Genomic DNA, 20,702 nt, shown 5'->3' with positions numbered 1-20,702 from the left:
TGCCACAGACACAGCCGCATGCTTTTGAGCGGTGTCGAACCGGCGCCCTTTCGATTGCCGTTCCAGCGCTCTCAACACTCGGCTATGCAGCGGAGGCTGAAAGTCAAGCAGAAAAGTTATGAATATTGTTTTCTAAATCTTTGGTATGAAACGGGTAAGGTTTGTTCCAGTTTGTTCCAACAACCGGCTGCATTCGAGATGAAAGATTGTTGGTCTGCCTTGGTGTGCCATGAAATATTTTTCACTTCTGAAGGGTGCCGCAAACCTAAAAAGGTTAGGTTAGGAACCACTGCTCTAACCACTAAACCACCGAGTCATCCTTTTTCAGCCCCGTAAATTTAACGCCCGGCGTTAACTCAGTGGTTACGCGCTCGACTCAAGATCACGCGGCGCTGGTGTTGCTCTCGGGGTGTGCGCACATTTAAGGCAACACATTTCAGGATTGTTCTCCATTTAGCGGCACCTAGTGGAAAGAGTAATTTCCTAGCAACAATGCGAAACTTCGCTCTGTCAATCTGGGTAACCAGCCCTGCCTCAAAAGCGCCTTGCTCAAAAGCCTCTACAAGAATGCGAAACTACCTGGAATAACTTGTTAAAGCTTTGTTAGTTCGATGATAAATATTCAAAACCAATCACACGTCCCACTGTTACTAAACATTTTGTTGGAGACCTCTGAGATCAGCAAAATCTTGTAATCTGCAATGCAAAAATGACGTAAGGAGCTGCACAGAACATAATCTGTTGATAGTGGGACACTTAAACCTTGGTTCTTGGATATGATAAGATGAAAGAAAAGTTTTATATATATATGAGACGAGCTTAAAGCCAATTTAGGGAAAATCTTTGCTGGCAGAGAGTCAGCTAATTATATTTGTGTCATGAAAGCGCACACACAATTGTCAAAGCAAAAATGGTGAATTTGCAACAGATAAGAGTAGATATGGATAACTTTGTGATGATCACAATGGATGAAGGGTTGAGCAGAAGGTTAATTGGATTCAGCGATAACATAGTGTGTTGTCGAAGTTAACTTGGTGAGAATGACAGGCGCTGGTGAGTCTCATGAAAGTTGAAAAACTTTTATTCTTTTTTATGAATCAATACGGTACGTGGCATTTATAGCAGATAAAAAAAAGTTTGACATGGCCTTACTTGGAAGTGAAGCAAAAGTAAAAAATGGGGTTTTAACAAATAATGCAAACTTAATTTGAGCCAGAAGAAAAATGGCTCACTTTTTCTTATCTTCTTAAGGTGACAAATTAGGCAATATTTTACTGTTACATTTTATAGGTTATAAAAATATAAAGATTCTATTTGAATAAGACCTTCTGATGATCCGTTAGGTGAAACAATTTGTAAAGACTTCAGATAGTAATGACTATATTTGATTTTATAGGTTATAGGCTATATATCAACTGAATATTTATCTATTTTTATTTAATAATAATCTAGCATGTTTTTGATAGGTTTGAATTAAATATGCCTAAAGTTGAACCTAATTTAAGTTCAAAGATATGTCTCGTTACTGGGGCATCATGTGGTATAGGCAGAGGTATTGCGCTTCAACTGGCTTTGAACTCTGCTCGCTGTTATATTACTGGTCGTCATCAAGACACCCTTCAAAAAGTTGCAGATGAGGTAATGTTTCTAAGTTAGATACTCGCATGTTGTGTTGTGATAACATATTATACGTGTTAACATATCTAGTTTTTTTTCTTATTTGGCAGTGGCTAATTTTTCCTGCAATAACGCAGTGTTGCCAGAAGGAATTCTGCCCTAATTTGAGAATAGTTTAAAGCCGTTGAAGTCAAAACTGTGTAATTTGGAAAGTTTTGAATCTTGGGCAGAGAACAAACCTCCAACCTTAACTCTGATAACACCTGCCACAAAACAATCATTTTTATATCACAACCAGTGGGGAAATTAGACACTTTGTGTTTAATTTTAATAACTTTAATGAATATTTAAATTTTAGGATATCACACACCAATATGCATAGCTATGCAGCAGCTACAGAACTAAATATAGCATGCTTAAAACAAAGGCGCTGGTTGTCAGAGTTCATGTTTTGACAAAACAGAGATCATCAAAGATAAAAAGAAGCTTTGCAAAAAAATTCCCACAATTTGTAGAAAAATGCTTTGATCTAAATCAGTGGTTCTCAAACTTTTTTTTGTTGCGACGCCTCTGGAAAAGTTTTCTGGACTTGCGACGCACCAGCAAATAAAAGTAAATGAAAAAACTTATGATTAAAGTTTTGTTTATTGATACAACAACAAAAAGCAATGCATATTATTTAATTTGACGTGTGGGCTTGTTAGTTTTCACAAAGTTCATTGAACCCTGGGAGAATTTTTGAAATTGCCACCCGCATTTCTCTTTCAGTGTTGATTCGTGATCGATGTTTGCTTTTATCACTGCCAAGGCAGAAAATTTTGCTTTAAATAAATACGACGTGGCGAATGGGATAATAATTCGCAGTGCTTTCTTTCACCACACCTGGATAATCGTCATTCACTGAATCCGAAAATTCGCCGGATTTCCTACTACGAAAGGATCACGAATCCATTCGTAGTTTGATAAATTTTCCGGGAAGTATTTTGCAAATTTCAACTCGAGCTTGGACAAATGTTAATAAATATGCTATGCAAATTTGAAGGCAAAAAACGCACTTGCAACCTCAACTCTTCACTGTTATCAAACTGAAATGACACCAAGAAAAATGATTCAGAGTTTCCAATTTTTGTGGAAGGATAGACATCCAATACTACGTTAGGGTATCAGCAGTGGCAAATTTTTTAGTTAATTGCGGTGTAATCGGCTAAATGAATGGGACACATGTGTCCCAGCGGTCCTCAAAGGGTCAACTTCATTTTTATAATCCCGAGTTCAGCCAAGAACGGAACTATTCTGCGACGCCCTTGGAAAAGTGAAACGACGCACCAGGGCGTCGCGACGCACAGTTTGAGAACTACTGATCTAAATGTATGCTCTGAAGCGTTAGGTAACTAAGCACTATGTTGTGTAACATAGTAGCATGCGGTACTAATAAACTTTCCCAATTTCATGCTAATTGCTTTGAAACATGGGTAACCTTAGCAAGCACCATCCATCACCTACATTGTAATAACAGAATGATGGTAAGGTGGACCTGCCTGGTCCAGCTTAAAGATAACATCCGGTTCGAGACTTTTTAATGCAGGCTTAAAACAAGAGACATTTGGTGAAGTCCTCCAATTGACAGAATAATATGCCATGGGTGAGTTCAGTACAGCACTAGTTGGATCTCTCAGTTCAATGCGTCAAAGTTGCAGCATAGCAGGGTCAAGGTAGACCAAAACTTTCTTAGGAATCATGACTTTTCTGCTCGTATATGCTCTTTGCCAACTCAACAGACCTTAAAGTGTGGAGAGGAAGACTTCACTCTCGACAGACAGACAGGCCACACCCTCAACATGAGGATAAATTTATGGCCTGTATAATCAAAATTGGTTAACAATGATGACTACAACCACAATTATAAACAGTTGTAGAAATGGCATCACACAATTGTAATGCCTATTGCAACCGAGTTGGCACATACACAATTGCACATTGCAAACAATAACGCCCAATCAGATGATTGGTTAAACATATTAATCAGGTAATCATGTCAAAGCACCTGGTATATATATCTTCTTCTTTCTGTTTTACGTCTCATTTCCTAGAATCAGGGTAGGATGGAGTCTGGCAAGGCACATCCTCAGTCTCCATTTATCATGATCTAGGGGGCTAGTGTTGGTCATCTGCTACCGCTTCCTGTCATCGTTTACGGTATCACTCCATGTCTTTCTGGGACATCCAGGCTTCTTTGTACTAGCTACTGGCACATCTCGGCATTGATTTATCCATCCGCTGCTCCTTTCAACATGTCCAAACCAGCGGAGAATCGGAGGTCATCTTCAATCTTTCGCAAGCCCAGCCTGGCGAGTAGAGTGTCTGAGCTGGTGTACTGGTTGTGTACTGGTCTCTTGTGGTCTGATGTTGCAGATCCACCGTATCATTACGTTGTCATTTCGTTTGATTCTTCCCAGTACTTTTTTTGTCACAGCCCAGCATTCACTCGAAAACAACATCACACTCCTTACACAGCTGTTGTAGACCCTGCCTTTATTGGAAAGGGGGATATCTTTGTTGGTGAGTATGGGCAGTAGTTCCTTGAATTTATCCCAGGCTGTCTTCACGCTGGTAGTGGAGCTGAGGGCGGTACCTCTACCTGCACTGAGCATGTCACCTAAGTAACAGAAAGCATCTACCACTTCTAACTTTCCATCATCTATTTGGATGTCAGTGATAGTTCTACCCTCTATGGGCCGGACTTCTCCTGCACATCTTTTACACTTGAAGGATGGGTCGGGTTTCAGAGCTCCTTTTAGGCCACTGCACCGCATATATAGGGATTGGCATATAGGGTAGCCTATATGATATATACAATTAACCGAGTTTGTCTATGTATTGACTTACATATCAGATGCTGCAATTAACTTTGGCTACTGTGTCTTCCGGATTTATTTTGAACGGAGGGTAACAAGAAATGCCAAGCATTGATTTCAAGTTGACTCGCTTTTTGTTTTTGAGGAATATGTGATGTACATTGGACATGTTAATATAGATAAGATTATTTGCTCCTTTTAATGTATGGTTGCCTAATGCCTATGCATTTTTAGGCTCAAGCACGAAATGCAGCTGGGATTATAATTCCAGTTCAATGTGACCACAGCAAAGATGAAGAGGTTACCAAACTCTTTGAAAGGATTTCATTTGAGAATAATGGTCGACTAGACCTACTTGTCAACAGTGCCTTTGCTGCAGTAGAGGTATGAAATCATAATAAAATAGTTTAACAATAATGTACAATTCTGATTCTTTTACTTATTCATTTGTAAAACACTCATAAAAAGTGCTTTTTTCAGTATTGCCCAAACTATAGAGCAATTAGAGGCATACTGCAGGCCTCGAAACTGAAGGCGGCCATCGCGGCCATGGCCGCGATTAACCTACAAAAACCGACATTTTGTCCGCCGGGTCTCACCCTTCCGTCGGCCGCATTTGTCCGCCATGAAGTTCCGAGAAAATTTACGTAAGCGGCCTTGTGAATAAAGTACTTTGCCACTTATAATCACAAAGGATTAGAAAGCAGTCAAAGTATCCGATAAATCACAATACATCCTGTCTATGCTTGAATTGTTAACATTATTGAGTGACCAAGCAGCTCATGTCTGACATCCGCAGGATGCAAGTGACATCACAATACATTTTATTGATGCGATATATTCAGTCTTCGAAATTAGCGTCGGCAAATGGCGCATTGGCGTCGGCAATAAAAATGCCGAGGCTACACGAGCGCTTGTAAGGTTAGGTTAGACATTCCTCCCAGTCGTTATGGCACAGCCATAGATTTGTTCCTTAGTCAACACCCTGATGGATCTCTATGAAAAAGAAAGAGGCGTGTGGATTGGTATCAAAGCCCGAAAGCCGCAAAACGTGGACGGTTCATTGCGAACGGCAAAGGCGTGATGACGCGACAACCTCGTGCTCCGATACAGCATCTGATGATTCCGATTCTGACAGCTAGTTCTTTATCAAACAGACTTTGTGTTGTTCGCAGTATCCCAATTGTGCCGAAATTATGTTAGTGTATACGTAAATCGATGCAAACTTCTCGCAGGGAGCTATTAATTTGTTACCGGTACCTGGTTGAGCAATTGACATTATTTTATGATAATTCAACGTTGCTAGATGTCGAATTAATGCAAAACAAACATAACTTTCTTATTGGTCATTGTTGTTATGCAATATAACCCGCCGGGAAAATTAAATCGATTTGTGCTGACTAGAACGTTGAATCAACCCAAAATTAACTTACTTTCCCTCCCAATGAGTTATTTAACGTGAATTACTATAACAGCGTGCGACGTGCGTATCTTGTTGCTCGCTGTATCGCTACTTTTGGCATTATTACATCACAACAAATCAAACAGTGCGGTCGTGATAGACTACTCTAGTATATTTTTCGCTTCTGCCGAAGTAAAAATGTGCTAATTTCGAAGACTGTATGTTGATGCGTGTCGAACTTCCGATGGCCGCCATGTGCTTGTGATTGGCCGCCAAACAGCTTGCTTCAGTCGGACACGTTTGGCCGCCGGAAAAAAAAAGTTGTTTCGAGGTCTGATATTGATTATAATAGACTGCAAAAACTGCTTATCATGCGCTTTATCTTGTATTCCAGAAACAGTCAAACACATTTACAACCTGTTGATTGTTTGCATGGTCATGGTCGGATGCACATTGCAATGATCATGCCACAATCACAAGTTTATTGCAATTGCTAGTTTAATGTTTTTTAGGGATGAGGAGTGAGGACATTTTTTCGTGCCTGGCTTGACAAGACAATTGACCATGGCTGGCTTGTTGCGGGGACTTCTCACTGCAAGACTACTTTACATAATTAAAATGTAATTGGATCTTGCTGTAAAAATTACTTCTTTATACAAAAATTTGCAAGATATTATAGAAGTATCCTAACAATTATATGGCCATACATCACAGTTGCAGCAACTGTCTGGTGTAAAAGTTGTGATGGATATTATCCTTTGAAAGGATCCATTCATGAATAAACTTTAAGTAGATTTCAAATTTGGCAATGTTTTCTATCCAGCCGATATAGTATTGTTTTTAAGGTAGGCCTATTGAAGATTTTTGATTGACTTTCTTGATCACTTTTGCAACCTTACATTCCTTGTAGTACCCTATGTTGCATATGCGCAACAACGATTTTTGGGAAGTACATGACTTTGGGAAAGTAGAATGAATGTTTGTGAAGAAAATGAAATAAAAAATACTTGCAAGTGACTCTTTATACAGCTCAATGTTGCAAATTTGCTACACATTGTACTGCTAAATGTTTTGTCATATTGTCAATTCATAAGAATTTCTAACTGGAAAAATACAACAAAAGAATTTCAAATTGGACTTTGTCTCACTTTTATGCATGTACCGTACTCTAAAAGGTCGTCGTTTATATTATAGTATTCACATTTTTCTTAAATGTTTTGTGTTGGTGGTGCTGTGTTACACCTTTTTTGAAAACGAATTCTAACAATTTGATTTTTTTTCTTGGCCGCTACTAACGCTATTTGACCAATGTTACAGGCCACTTGGCCTCCTGGCCGGAACCACTATCACCTCTGGCCCAGAGCCGGAGTTGAAAAAAATGGCCGGAGTTTGGGCAGAACTGAAAGTTGTTCCATCACTAATCACTAAACATTAGTTAAACAAAAATATCTGTACAATAAGGCTAGGTATTCTCAATTGATGTAGAATTTGCATTTAAATTTTGCGGTGAGATGTTTCTGCGACAGGTCAGCTGCATTAAATTGTCTTGCGTCAGGTCTGTCATGTCCGAATGTCCCATGCGCGTACCAGTTTTTTTGTTCCAGATACAGTGAAAGGATAGTACATACATCCAGATACGGTGAAAGGATAGGGTTAGGGACATTGGAATACCGGGACGACTCGCTTAATTGATTTTTCTTGCGATATGGACAGCTGGAAGGTCACTGCAAAATTAAAAAATTGGCAGAACTGCAAAAAGTTTTGTTTGCTTTTACTTAAGTTCATTTTTATCAAATAAATGCTATATTTTGCGCGAGGTTTGGGATGGTAGAACATCGGCAGAACCTTGCTATAGCAGTGTGAGGCTAACTACTGTTACCACTGTAGCGTGAAATCTATTGCTGCATTATTATGACTAGCATAGTATTACATAAACATGATATCACATATTTTCATGTGTTTATTTTGCCAATACACACTTTGTACACACACAGCCAGATCACATACACTGCACCTGGGCATGCGACGTATGGCGGTAGACAGTGGCGTAGCCAAGGAGGGGTTTTGGGGGTTACAACCCCCCCTTTGGCTCACGATATTGAGAGAAGATGTTTTCAGTCTAAAAAAAATTGCATAATTTTAAACAAAACTGCATTAACAGAGCGATTTTTGCCAATACCAAACATTCAAACATCTCAACCAGGAATTAGCAACAAGAAAACATAGAACACTTAGCTTTATTTTCGAAAAATGCCGAAGAAAACATAATCTTATTCTTTTGCTATGCCACCGGACAGCACCATTTTACAGGAATATTCATACCCACATTTTTGTTGAAAATGCTCACAGAATGCACCAAATTCAAAGTAACTTTTCAAAAATTTCTGGGAGAGGCCCCCCAGATCCCCTGCCGCTGGGTCATCAAAACCCCCCCTTTCAAAATTCTTGGCTACGCTACTGGCGGTACACCTCAAGCTGTAGTTGTACTAAATTTTATCATAGCACTATGACCCTCCACCAGTTGTCTACTTTCTTTTTGAGTGAGCAATCCTCTACTTCTACCATCCCTAGGTAGGGTTATGACTGATTAGTGCTCTTAAATCTAAAATTTTAACCTCAATTGAAATAATTATAAAGTAAACAATATCACACCAAATCAGAAAATCAGTATTCAAATAAATTGATTTTTCTGATTTGATGTGATATTGTTTACTTTATTTTAAATGTTTTGTCATTACCCACAGTCCCACATCCTATTGAATCATCAGTTGAATTTTAAGAAAGTTTGATGAAAAGTTGAGGAACAAAGTTTTGTTTTGGAATTTCAATCAAAATAGTCTATGAAATATAAAATGATGTATAAGTATTTGATAATTTTTACTAACAGGCGTCATCTGTGCCAAATTCCAGCCAATTCGGATCTGGTTGTGTTTGAAATGTTTTTGCTTTTGGTTGAACTGGCATGATGACTTCCTATTATATTTTTATGGTTTGCGATAGTGACTAGTGAGGGTATGTCAGTTAGGTCACAGTACTTAAAAGCACCCTGCTGAAATTGTTGGAATAGACAGTTCTATGCATGCATAAATAAGAGTGTTGACAGCTTATTTATGCTATTAAGTTATAAGTTAGCTGGCAGCACTTTTTGTGTGCGACCCATACTCTAAGCCTTTATGTGACATAACACTTTACACTTTATGTGACATTCACAATTCACATTCAATCCACTTTCATGGTTTCAGTATTTGTTCAAAAATACTAAGCTTTCCTTTTGGGACCAAGATCCATTTGAAGCATGGGATACTATCAATAATGTTGGCTTGAGGTAAATATTGATGTGTTGTTGCATATTTGCTGTGTAACTGAAGATATATATAATACTAGTTTTTGTTTTTAAAATAGTGTGGTTTTTCCGGAATCTGGATGATTAACTGGTTAGTTGATAGACAAACCACATTATGCAGTACAATCCTTTTCTTGATCCTTCTGAGACAGCAGATCAGCTTATTTTACAATGTCATAATGTCTGCAGAGTGCAGACGTAAAAACGGTTAATTTGCTGTTTGGATTGAATAGCATTGTTTCATATCAACAGAAATCACTACATCTGTTCTACGTTAGCTTCGCGCTTAATGGTACCACATGGAAGTGGTCTCATTGTTCAGATTGGATCAATTGGGGGTCTATCATACTCCACCAACCCCGTTTATGGAATTGGAAAAGCTGCGGTATTTGAATTTTCGTGTCAGTGTATAGATTTAACTTAGCTAAAAAACAAAACCAGATATTTTTTGACATTGTCGAATCCTTTGCGCTACAAGGCAAGTGGTTTCACCCATAGCCGTAGGAGAATAAAACATTTTGGGGGACAAACAAAATTTGTCCAAATTTTGTCTTTGCAAAATACTTTTTAAAAACGCAAAATTACTCACAATCTCTAAGATAGTGCAGTCTAATAACTGTATAATCCATTAACTTGGCTGTGTACGAAAACACAGGCAACACAGCGTACAACAGAAAATCAAAGCTGAATTAACTTTAATCTACATTCATAGACCTGTCTGGGTCTCAATTAAATAAACCATTTAATTGAAACATTTTTGTGTGGCACAAAAATATAAAATATTAATGTATCTCATTAATTATAACAGTAATGTAAAGTTTCTAAACTGCTGAGACGTCGAAACGTCATGGCAAGATTGACTTTCCTAAATAACTTGACATTTTTTCCCAAATATGCGACTTTTTTTTTTCGGTGGGGGAGCGACGCTTCCCGTCTCCATCGGCTATGATTTCACCCATTCACTTGTTTGCTAAACTTGAATGGCTAATAGTACAAGACTGTGCGAGTGTGCTTTTTTCCTAGTCGATAGATTTGCTGATCTCATCGCCTGTAGCTATTTACGAAACAAAATCTTTAATCATTTCAGTATATATTTTGTTTTACTATAAGGCTAACGTTTTAGGGAACGTTCAAATATTACGTAACGCTTTTTTTCCGAATTTTTGACCCCCCTCCCCCATGTAACGCCAACGTAACGCTTTTTTCAATCCCCCCCCTCCCCCATGTAACGCTTTTTCACTACAAATTTAGCACAAAAAACTACCATTCCGTACTCGAAAGCGTTACGTAACGTTTTGCTTGAAGCCCCTCCCCCCCAATGTGACGCTAACGTAACGCTTTGCATAACCCCCCCTCCCCCTCGAAGACGTTACGTAATATTTGAACGTTCCCTTAAGTAAAAAAAATAACAATACTCTTCCAATAGGTGAGTTTGTGATAGTGTTTTTCAACAATTGTGGCAATTTAAAATATTCCCCTTACCCATAGGCGTCGATTCCGTAGGAGAAGCCACTTGGGTCTGGGACAGCTGGGCAAGATATTTCCTGTCCTCTCTGTTTATCGTGAATGTTATGTATTTAAGAAAAATATCAAGAATTTTCAAAAAAATTGTAAAAAAACCACACTTATTGCATTGTATTAAAATAAGTCCCACACATGCATGCGAGGGTTTTCCGTATAAATCTCGTAGGTTGTTAACACGTTATTCAACTGTAGCCAAACTAAACGACGGTGCACAGAATGTTGCACGACGATCACGACAGACTAACATGTGTGTCCACAAATAGTGCATTAAAATTGTTTAGGCTGAAGATCAGCAACTTTAAGACATCACGCTTTGTAGAAATTTTTTTACCTTGAAAATAACTTTGTAACAAATCAGCACTTATGCATTGCAAGGCCAAACAACGTTTCTATCAGTCTGATAAGGATAATAAATCATTATTAGAAAAACTATGTGTCTGCTTTGTTAGCAGTCAACTCGTTTTCTCAGAATAAAAAGTTTATTTACTTTAACCGTGCATTGTATATGCATAGCAAAGGTGTATTAGTTAAAAGACAATCACAGTATCGACAAAGCTCATAAGTTTGGGTGTGTTTTCCTTCAAGAGTTTTTCTAGTTGTTTAAGTGGTATTGCAGTAGGTGCACCACTGCGCTTGTGGTATGTGAATAGTTGTTAAGCTAATACTAGTCATGACAGGTGGATCGAATTGCAAAAGACTGCGCAGTCGAATTGAAGAAATACAACATTGCATCGGTCTCTCTGTGGCCATCAGCTACTCGAACAGAGAAAATGCTTGCTGAACTGGAACGGATGACTGAAGCCAAAGAGGATGGTTATCAAGTACGCTTTGCTGGTATCTGCAATGCATTGATTTAACATTACCATTAGTTAGAGGCTTAGCTAAGGGATTTGATGTCAAGCCTCCCTATTGAGTTGGATATGTGAATTTTCGCTACGAAATGATCTGTGATGAAACAAAAAGGTAAAAAATCCGTGTAGCTCTTACATAGCCGTACGAGACCAAACCATTTTGGGGGGGCAGAACGTAAATTTGCCCAAATCTGCACGCTTTTATAGAAGTTGCCCAAATATAATGTATGTGGTGCATGATAACAGTAAAAAACTATCAAGGTTTTGTCACCTTTTCCCGTTCGTTAACGTGCTGAGTAGGTTTATATCGATTTTTGTAGTTAGTATCTTTTTCGTCCCGGACGCGTTAATGACGAAAAATGATTGATTGAAATGATTGATTGAAGATACCTTGCTTGTGCATTGCTCGGTGCTTCTGCACTTTGGCATGGTAGGTAGGAGTAACAAACATTGTTTCACACACCACAAATAAAAACAACCTCACTTAAATATTATGTATAAAAAATATAAGGTAGGCTGCTGGTTAAAATTAGACCAAGTGCACTGATTAATAGACCTTGAAGTTAAAACAATGGAGCTAGCTGTCTGCAGTTATATGATTGCACAAATCATATCAGGAAAATCAGCAACAGGAAATATATTTGTAGGCTACTTACCAAAATGTACTGTATTGTTGTTTGTATTTACTGCTGCAGGAATACATACAAGAATGCTTTAATGAGAATTACAGGCAAGAAAATATACCCACCTAATTATTTTCTCATACTACACCCAACATTCTCTGAAAGGAAATTTTGAAATTGAGCATATTTGTAATTGGACAATATAAATGCACTCATGATAATATAATAAAACCCAAGTTTGCACATTTTACATTAGATTCTGGGATGTTTCACCCTAATTAAGCATCTTTTTGAATGAAACCACGGTCTGAAAGCAGAGTGCTCGGCTTGAGACTTGGCCAAGTTCAACAACAGAGCAACCCTTGCGTGATGCTTATGGCAACGGCCTTGAGACACACAAAGAAACTGACTATCTTGCTGAAGATTATTTGTAAAATTTTTGAATATATTTTATAGACCGCTACACAGTACACACATAAATAATCCTCCAACTGGTGTGATGGACCTCAGACAGCAATGCAAAAACATAAGGTGTGGTCATGAAATTAATAAACATTGATCAAAAGAAATATGCACTGAAATTTACCACTTTACTGTACTGCACAGAATAATAATGCAAATCACCAGCTCGGTTTTAAGAACTACATCGTTGGTTTAAAAGTATATGTAATTATCTTTGTATTGATAATGTAAAAAAACTGAAAGTAGCATAAACACTTCAAAATACGGTGGATCACCAAGTAATGCTTAACCTCAGCGCATGGCAATACCAACATGAGTCTCCTACAAGTCAGCAGTTGTGAACTGAGCTTTGAGATTATATATTTCAGCAGTAGCATTTTAAATGTTGGTAAAATTAACATGACACAGTTGCATAAACAAACTAAATATATATATATTTTTTTTGGGGCGCAACTGCGTCATTTTAATTTGGGTAGTTTTATAAAAGTAACCAAACAAAGCTAAGCAACACTACAACATTAACATTACATTTATCAGGTATAACATTTTTTTGTTAAATGTTGTGGTGTTGCTTAGCTATGTCCGTTTATGGTTGAAAAAGTACTGTAACCTCTCCACTCGAATTGTTTTTATAAAAGTATTCACCAGATTTATATAAATTCATATTTTATAGTTGCCCAAATCAAGATGATGCATGTATGGATATTACAAAAAAAATTAACGACTTTGTAAATTTTGATGCCGAGGCAACTGCATCATGCCAATTTGGGCAGTTTTATTAATAGACTATGATCAGATAATTTCATATTTTTTGTTGCCCAAATTTAAACAATACAGTTATGTAAATGGGAAAAAATAATGAATTTGTTCATTTTGTGGAAACTGCCTCACGGTAATTTGGGCAGTTGCATAAACAGACTAATCAGTTTTATCAGATAATTTCATGTTTTCAGCTACCCAAATCAACACGATGCATTTGTGAAAATTAATAAAATTAGCTATCCTAGCAAATTTTGCGTTTTGATTTGGGCAGTTTCACAAAAGTATTAGAGACATATTTTGGTGGCTGCCCAAATTGGCATGATGCAGTTGGTTAAATGCATTTCGTACTACAGTTTGATCACCATGCAATACAATACATCAATACGGGTGTGCCAAATGAAAGTTTTGCGGCACATTTCTTGTGCAGATAAGAGGCTGTACTTAGTTTGATAGGTAAAATATATTAATTTATAGTATTTCTTAATTCATGCAATTTTGTAGCTTTTCATATGGCAATTTTTGCCCTAATAATTGCAAGATTTTGCCCGAATTTGCGACGTTTTGAAACAACAGGAGGGGCGGCTGCCCCCCTGGCTCGTAGGGCTATGAGCTCTTATCAGAATTTCTAAATTTTTCACCTGCGTTTAGCCATGGTTTTGTTGTTCATCAGCTTAGCAAGGTTGTTTGAAGCAAAACTTCTGACTGAATAACTGGTCTATTATTTTGCAGCTATTGCGATGAAGATATGTGAAATAGTTTTGCTTTGGGTTGTTTTGAGAAAGATCCAGTGCAGGCTAATATCAAATGTCCCTTTTTTTTAAACGATCAACTTCTACATGCATTACAGGTCTTTGACCACATTGTGACGAACGGAGAAACAACAGAATACCCGGGGATATGTGTATCCTACTTATTAGCAGGTGCATTGCATTGCGTTGGCCGTAGAATACATGGATGCTGTGACGGCTATAACAAACACGTGACACTCACTAAAACACGCTTATTACCACAGTGAACTCGCAGCATCAGGCTAAAACAGGTCGTTAATGTCTGCATTGTGAAGTAAGCAACGATTATACTGCTAATAGTGAAACTCAATCTATCACTAAAAAGCGTCTTGTAGAAATGGAGTTAAATGCGGAGAAATACGACAAACTTTTTGGCCTCAGTCATTACAGAACTGCGATGTAAAGCAGTTAGGCTATCTCAAAGTAATATTTTTGTAATTGCAAGACCTGCAGCCTACAATCATTTGTTTTTGCTTAAAGCTTACGCTTTTGTTGGTTATCGCATTGTATTAAAGTTTCGCAGTAAATCTTTTTTTTTTTCAGATCCCAAAGTGATGAGGTTTACTGGAAAAGTTTTGCTGAGCACAGAACTTGGTAGCAAATATAACTTCAAAGATGTCAACGGTAAAAACATGAAAAATAATATAGCTTTTATCTGCTATTTTCCTGTATCTTTTGCAGATTGTAGTGAACAATTTTCCTGTATCTTTTGCAGATTGTAGTTTTAGCATCAATGAGTTCGTTATATTTAGAATTTTATTGCCGACGAGGTTCATTTTTGAAAGAACGTTTTAAGCCTAAAGCTGTTTTTGATCAATTGATACAGTATAGCGTAGCCTAGAAAAATTAAACAAATAACGATTAATAATTTGACACAGCCATTTCAAACGTAGCCTATTATGCTGTCAGTAGCTAGAGAAAGAACAAGTATCTGGGTCACGGTAAATGAAAATTTGTTGACCACTAAAACAGTAGCATGAAACTAAAGCGTAGTCTAATTCGACGTTTTACTTTTAAGGTCGATCTCCACCCAGCCTACGCAGTTTCAAGTTTCTGGCTGGTGCTTCCGGGAATTTTGGTCTCTATCGTCGACTCCCCAATTGGCTGCAAATGCCTTGGGGTATTTTTAAATCTGCTCTGGCATCTTCTTTCGCCGAAGACACGAAACAACCTTCAAAATATGCGAACAACAAAGTTTCTCCATAGTCTGAAACTTAAAAATACTGTGCAACAAATGGGTTGGGCCTATTTGTTCAATTTTTCTAAATAGTTTTGTTAACTTTGGGATCATGCGCACCTGACCATGAGTTATGTATTCTCTGCAGCAGTGTTTTCCAATTATTTTTTAATTGCGCTCCCTGGACAACGAACAGAGTATCAAAAGCGCCTTGGACAAAAAAAGTAAAACCAAAGTTATTTTCCATTCATTACAAATTAAAGTCCAATTCTAATGAGGCTTGTGCAATGTCATCAGCCTCTTGATGTCGGGTTTCAGTTTGAGTAGGAACAATCAACATCAGATATGCCTCCGTTACTGGTATCAAGTAGTTGCAATTTAGGGCAACTCTACTGTTCATGACAGGACATGTTGTTTGTATGTGTGTAACTGCGCCGATATAGTCTTAGCGCCCCTTTCATGGTCGCAAACGCTCCCAGGGGGCGCTGGCGCCTACTTTAGGAACCAGTGCTTTAGAGGTTTTCATCTACTGTGTCCTCATCATGTTCAAACTATTCAGCCTATATTAATTAAATCTCAAAATAATTGTTTGAATTATTGTTTTTGAAGGGTTGCCGTATTTTTCAAAAATTTTATCATTGTTATGTTTTTATAATTTAAAGGTTACCTAGGCTACTGTAATTATTGTTTACAGCGCACTTTTTATTTATGACTTTGCCAAGAAAAGATTTTTTGCAATTGAAGTGTTTTTGTATTAACATCTCTTCTTTTTCTAGCAAAAGTTAATTTTTACATAAACAGAAATAAAACCCAAATGTTAATTTTATAATCGACTTGAATATCAGGTCAAGTATCAGCCAGCAAACAAGTTTTGTTATTTCAAGAAATTCTCTGAAACGTCAATCGTGTCTTCGTGTTGATAAAATATTACGTAACTTCTACAGACATAAAGCTTGCGTTTACTTAAATTCATATCTCTCTTTCCACGGAGTTGCTGGTCCATCAAATTGTGCAAAAACAATTACATTTTTAGCAATTCTTTATTCTTTCCGAAAAACAAGTTTGAATAATTTCTGTCAGTTTTTAGAGAAAAAACTGAGTTTGCAAGAACCTGACTCATAAAACGGCACCAGAGTATCTGTAGTTTGTTGTTTTAGAAACGCTATTTTTAACTTTTATTGCTGTAAAAAACAATTTTATGTCATCTTGTGGGCTGAAAATTAATCGGTATTTTTTTATCATCCATCTAAAATGGCCAACGTTAATTCAACGTCTAAATGTCGTTTGTCTGTATGTGTCTGTAAATACTGGCTAGGCGCGTTGTCTCTTCAAAGCCTTTTGCCGCATCTTGAAAAATATATCAACGTTAGCGAACGATTGTTATCTGCTTGCTTGCTTCAACCTCGTTGCTTCAACCAAGGCATATTATTTGAAGCTATTTTTTCTTCTCGTTGCCTTTAAATAACACACCTTCTTTGTGTTTTGCCATATCAGCATAATACAGTAGCTAGCAAAGCGAACGTTTGTTTACTTGTGAAAGCATATAGACAAGAAATTCTCTTGAGTTTTGTATTGCTGCATTTTGTAAAACGAGCTGTTCAATCTTAATTCTTAAGCATAAATTGAGAAACGTTATGTTAAATATTTCTTGACCATTTACTAATTGTAAATTTTGTAGGCTACTCTATTCTATTTGAATAAGATGCACTAGTACAGGGATGGCGAACCACTGACCCGCGGGTCACGAAGTGACCCATCACAGATTTTCAGTGACCCACTTGTCTTTTTTTAAATAATGAAATTTAAACAAATGTTTCAGCAAAGAATAAATGTTTTACTAAATATTTGTAATAAGGCCCCACCCTATTTTAATCTAGTACCGTACCGAATTGCCATATAGCAGTCTGACACACAAAAAGTTGTAAGTGTGGTAACAAAAATAGTCAACTATAGTGCATCTTATGCTCTTAATAAACGCCAGTTTGCAAATTTATTAAACGCGTGTGACAGTAAATTTAATGGCATACTCATGTACAACAGCAGTAGCGTAGCCAGGAATTTTGAAAGGAGGGGGGTTTTGACCACCCAGCGGCGGGGGTCTTGGGGGCCTCCTCCAGAAAATTTTGAAAAATTACTTTGAATTTGGTGCATTCTGAGAGCATTTTCAACAAAAATGTGGGTACGAATATTTCTGTAAAATGGTGCTGTCTGGTAGCATAGCAAAAGGATAAGATCATGTTTTCTTCGGCATTTTTCGGAAATAAAGCTAAGTCTCTGTGTTTTCTTGTTGCTAATTCCTGGCTGAGATGTTTGAATGTTTGGTATTGGCAAAACTCGTATATTTTAATGCAATTTTGTTTAAAACTAGGCAATTTCTTATTAGACTGAAAGCATCATTCTCAATATCGTGACGTCATACGCGTGCCAAAGGGGGGGGGGGGAGTTGTAACCCCCAACCCCCCCCCCCCCCCCCCTTGGCTACGCCACTGTACAACAGTGTAAAGTGGTTAAGTTGTGGTAATGATTTACAGCGATTTGTTTGAAGAAGTACAACTTTTTTTAGCTGAAAAAAATCAAAAATATCCAGAGTTAAGCGAAAGTACGTGGTTGAATGATTTACATTTTTTCGCTGATTTCACAACGCATTGCAATAAGTTAAATACTAAATTGCAAGGCTGTGAAAATATTGTAGCCTATTATCCATGTTTGGGCACATTAAAGCATTTGAGAAGAAACTCGCTATTTTTTCTGTAGACCTTGAACAAGGTCAGCTGAAATATTTTCCTCAGTTGTTGAAGCACTTTACTAGCACCAATTTAACTTATGAACAAAAGCAAACTGCACTCAACAAGTATGTTTTACTGACGAAAGAGGCCAAAAATGTAATGTCAGAAAGGTTTACCCAGATCCGAAAGCTAGATACTACATTGCAGTTCTTTTCCCGCATGCAATTCAACTTGAAAATCTTGAATTATCAAACTTCGAGTGGCTTCGTCTTCGTCCTTACAACTTGGAAATGGAAATGATAGACTTTCAAGAAAGTGCAGTTTGGAAAACAAAATTTGTAGACTTAAATCATCTCCTACAAAACATTGAAATGAAAACGGATATGGATGGTTGTGACTTTCCTGTTGTTGAAAACCATGCTGAAAATATAATTCTTACAGAGTGGAACTCCCTGCCAAATTCGTTTGAAACTATGAAAAGATTTGCGGTAGCTCTGTTAACGCTGTTTGGTTCTTCATATTTGTCCGAATCTTTATTTTCGCACATGAATTTTATACAATCAAGCACACGGAATCGTCTCAGCTCAGATATGAGTGCTGCATGTGTGAAGCTAAAAACTACGAATTACCAACCAAAGATAATAAGACTTGCAGAGAAGATGCAGCAGCAAGTTTCGCATTAACATGTAGTTTCGCATTAACATGTAATTATATGTATGACCCACTTTTGCTTTTTCAAGGATTAGGGTCTCTTTTGTGACCCATGCACTAAAAAAGGTTCGCCATCCCTGCACTAGTAGAATCAATTGCTGTATGACTGTTGCGACTTTATTATCATTTGGATTAAGTTATTATTTGTACAGATTTATCACTTCAAGCCCTGTTGCTGCCTCGGTGAGTCGACTAAACTGTCCCTTACACCAGCTCTATTTAGGATTGAAGTATAGCCTATATCTGCGCACTAACTTTGTTAAACAAACTAGCGACTTCTGACCTTACGACCTGTAAACTTGCAACCTTTTCGCCACAATAAACCAACAAAACTCAAGACCGTGTTCAGATTCAATCTACTTGGCCTGTTTCTCTGTCTTTTGGAGGTCGCAAAACCGTATTAACTAAGCGACCCATATAATAATCCGATCCACTGTTTGGCGCCAGTGAGAAAGATATTGTTTAACGTAGAATTTGCGTCAAAATTCTACACCAAATATTTACGAAACTTGCTCTTGTGTGGTTACTGGTTACAACTTTGGTTTGTGACACAAAATTTAAAGATGGCGTGATTCTTGGTGCGAGCGCTTTTTATCGTCAGAATGAAATATAAGTTTAAAGTTACCTCAATTGGACGTGATAGGCTACATAACTTATATAACTCGATAAAGGAACCAATTAGATAGCTCAGTTGGTTAGCGCGTTCCTTCGTGAACGAAAAAGCTTCAAGATCAAGCGGCGATGGTTCGACTCTCGGGGTGTGCGCTTGAGCAACGCATTGTAAGGACTGCTCTCCATTCAGTGGCACCTCATGTATGGAATAATTCTCCGGCAATAACGCTTCAACAATCGGAAACTTCACTCTGTCAATCTCTGTAAATGGCCCTGTGTCAAAAAGCCTCTACAAGTAGGCTATGTGAAACTACCAGGAATAACCTATCAAGGCTTTGTCATTCGGAGGATAAAGATTCAACACCAATCGGAATTCCGTATTGAAGGATTTCGGACAGAAACAAAGCGATTAAACAAAAATTTTAAACCAAACGAATTTCAGATCTTATCAGAAGAAGTAGAAATTTGCTTGCCTCATCTTCGTTCATCCCTCATTATAAATTTTTTACAAAATTAATGTCATTGTTAGCCTACATTCCTAAATTGCAGACAAAATGCATCCTAAAGAAACTGATGAAATCAACATAAGGATCCAAAATAATTATAGTTCTCAGCTGCAAGAGAGCCTAACTAACTGACAATGAACGTCTGCTTACATAAAACAGTTGCCTAACAAAAGTGTACCGTATGTGACAAGGTTTGTTTTTGGCTTGAATTTTCCTACTTATTCATGGCAGTTTTGCATATTTATAGAAGCATTGAGCCATTGACGCAGGCCAGGTTACAGAAATTGGCAGAATAAAGTTTTGTATTGTCGAAATATTATTATTTCTTCTACCAGTGCCTCCTCATGGAGAACATTTCATAAAAGGCGTTGCTTGAGTGCACGATCCCAAGCTTACTCTCATGATATTTGTGGCACATCTTAGGTTTGGTTTTGAATCTTTATCCTCGGACTGACAAAGACTTGATAGGTTATTCTTGGTAGTTTCGCACCTACTTGTAGAGGTTTTGACGCAGGGCCGGTTACGGAGGTTGATAGTGAAGTTTTCCGATTGTTGAAGTGTTTGTTGCCTGGGAATTATTCCATCCATAAGGTGCCGCTGAATGGAGTGTAGTCCTTAGAATGCGTTGCTCAAGCGCACACTTTGAGAGTCAAACCAGTGCCGCTTGGTCTTGAAGCTTCTCCGTTTACAAAGTCACGCGCTAACCAACTGAGCTAATCGGGGCGGAGGGCTTTCTAGCCACA

The 20,702-nt window shown here is 37.7% G+C and overlaps 1 protein-coding gene across 1 annotated transcript; it reads left to right on the top strand.

Moving 5' to 3' along the window:
• Positions 1 to 1,478: 1,478 nt before the first annotated feature.
• On the top strand, positions 1,479 to 19,349 carry LOC145777174 (dehydrogenase/reductase SDR family member 1-like). Its single transcript, XM_082588487.1, has 8 exons — positions 1,479 to 1,638; positions 4,707 to 4,856; positions 9,117 to 9,199; positions 9,470 to 9,602; positions 11,419 to 11,562; positions 14,287 to 14,359; positions 14,771 to 14,851; positions 15,246 to 19,349. The coding sequence occupies exons 1-8, from the start codon at positions 1,480 to 1,482 to the stop codon at positions 15,431 to 15,433; spliced, it is 1,011 nt and encodes a 336-aa protein (XP_082444613.1). The 5' UTR covers position 1,479; the 3' UTR covers positions 15,434 to 19,349.
• Positions 19,350 to 20,702: the final 1,353 nt, after the last annotated feature.

Source organism: Aplidium turbinatum, chromosome 9, assembly GCF_918807975.1.
Source record: "Aplidium turbinatum chromosome 9, kaAplTurb1.1, whole genome shotgun sequence".
Lineage (NCBI taxonomy): Eukaryota > Metazoa > Chordata > Ascidiacea > Aplousobranchia > Polyclinidae > Aplidium > Aplidium turbinatum.
The sequence above is the reverse complement of the archived record's forward strand: the minus strand, read 5'-3'. Positions and strand labels throughout refer to the sequence as shown.

What these genes read in the sequence shown, in the direction of transcription:
- LOC145777174 (XM_082588487.1), top strand. Translation starts at nt 1,480, where the DNA reads ATGCCTAAAGTTGAACCTAATTTAAGTTCAAAGATATGTCTCGTTACT. An exon ending in GTGCCTTTGCTGCAGTAGAG is followed by an intron (nt 4,857 to 9,116) that starts GTATGAAATCAT and finishes TCATGGTTTCAG; the next exon opens with TATTTGTTCAAAAATACTAA. An exon ending in ATCAATAATGTTGGCTTGAG is followed by an intron (nt 9,200 to 9,469) that starts GTAAATATTGAT and finishes TCATATCAACAG; the next exon opens with AAATCACTACATCTGTTCTA.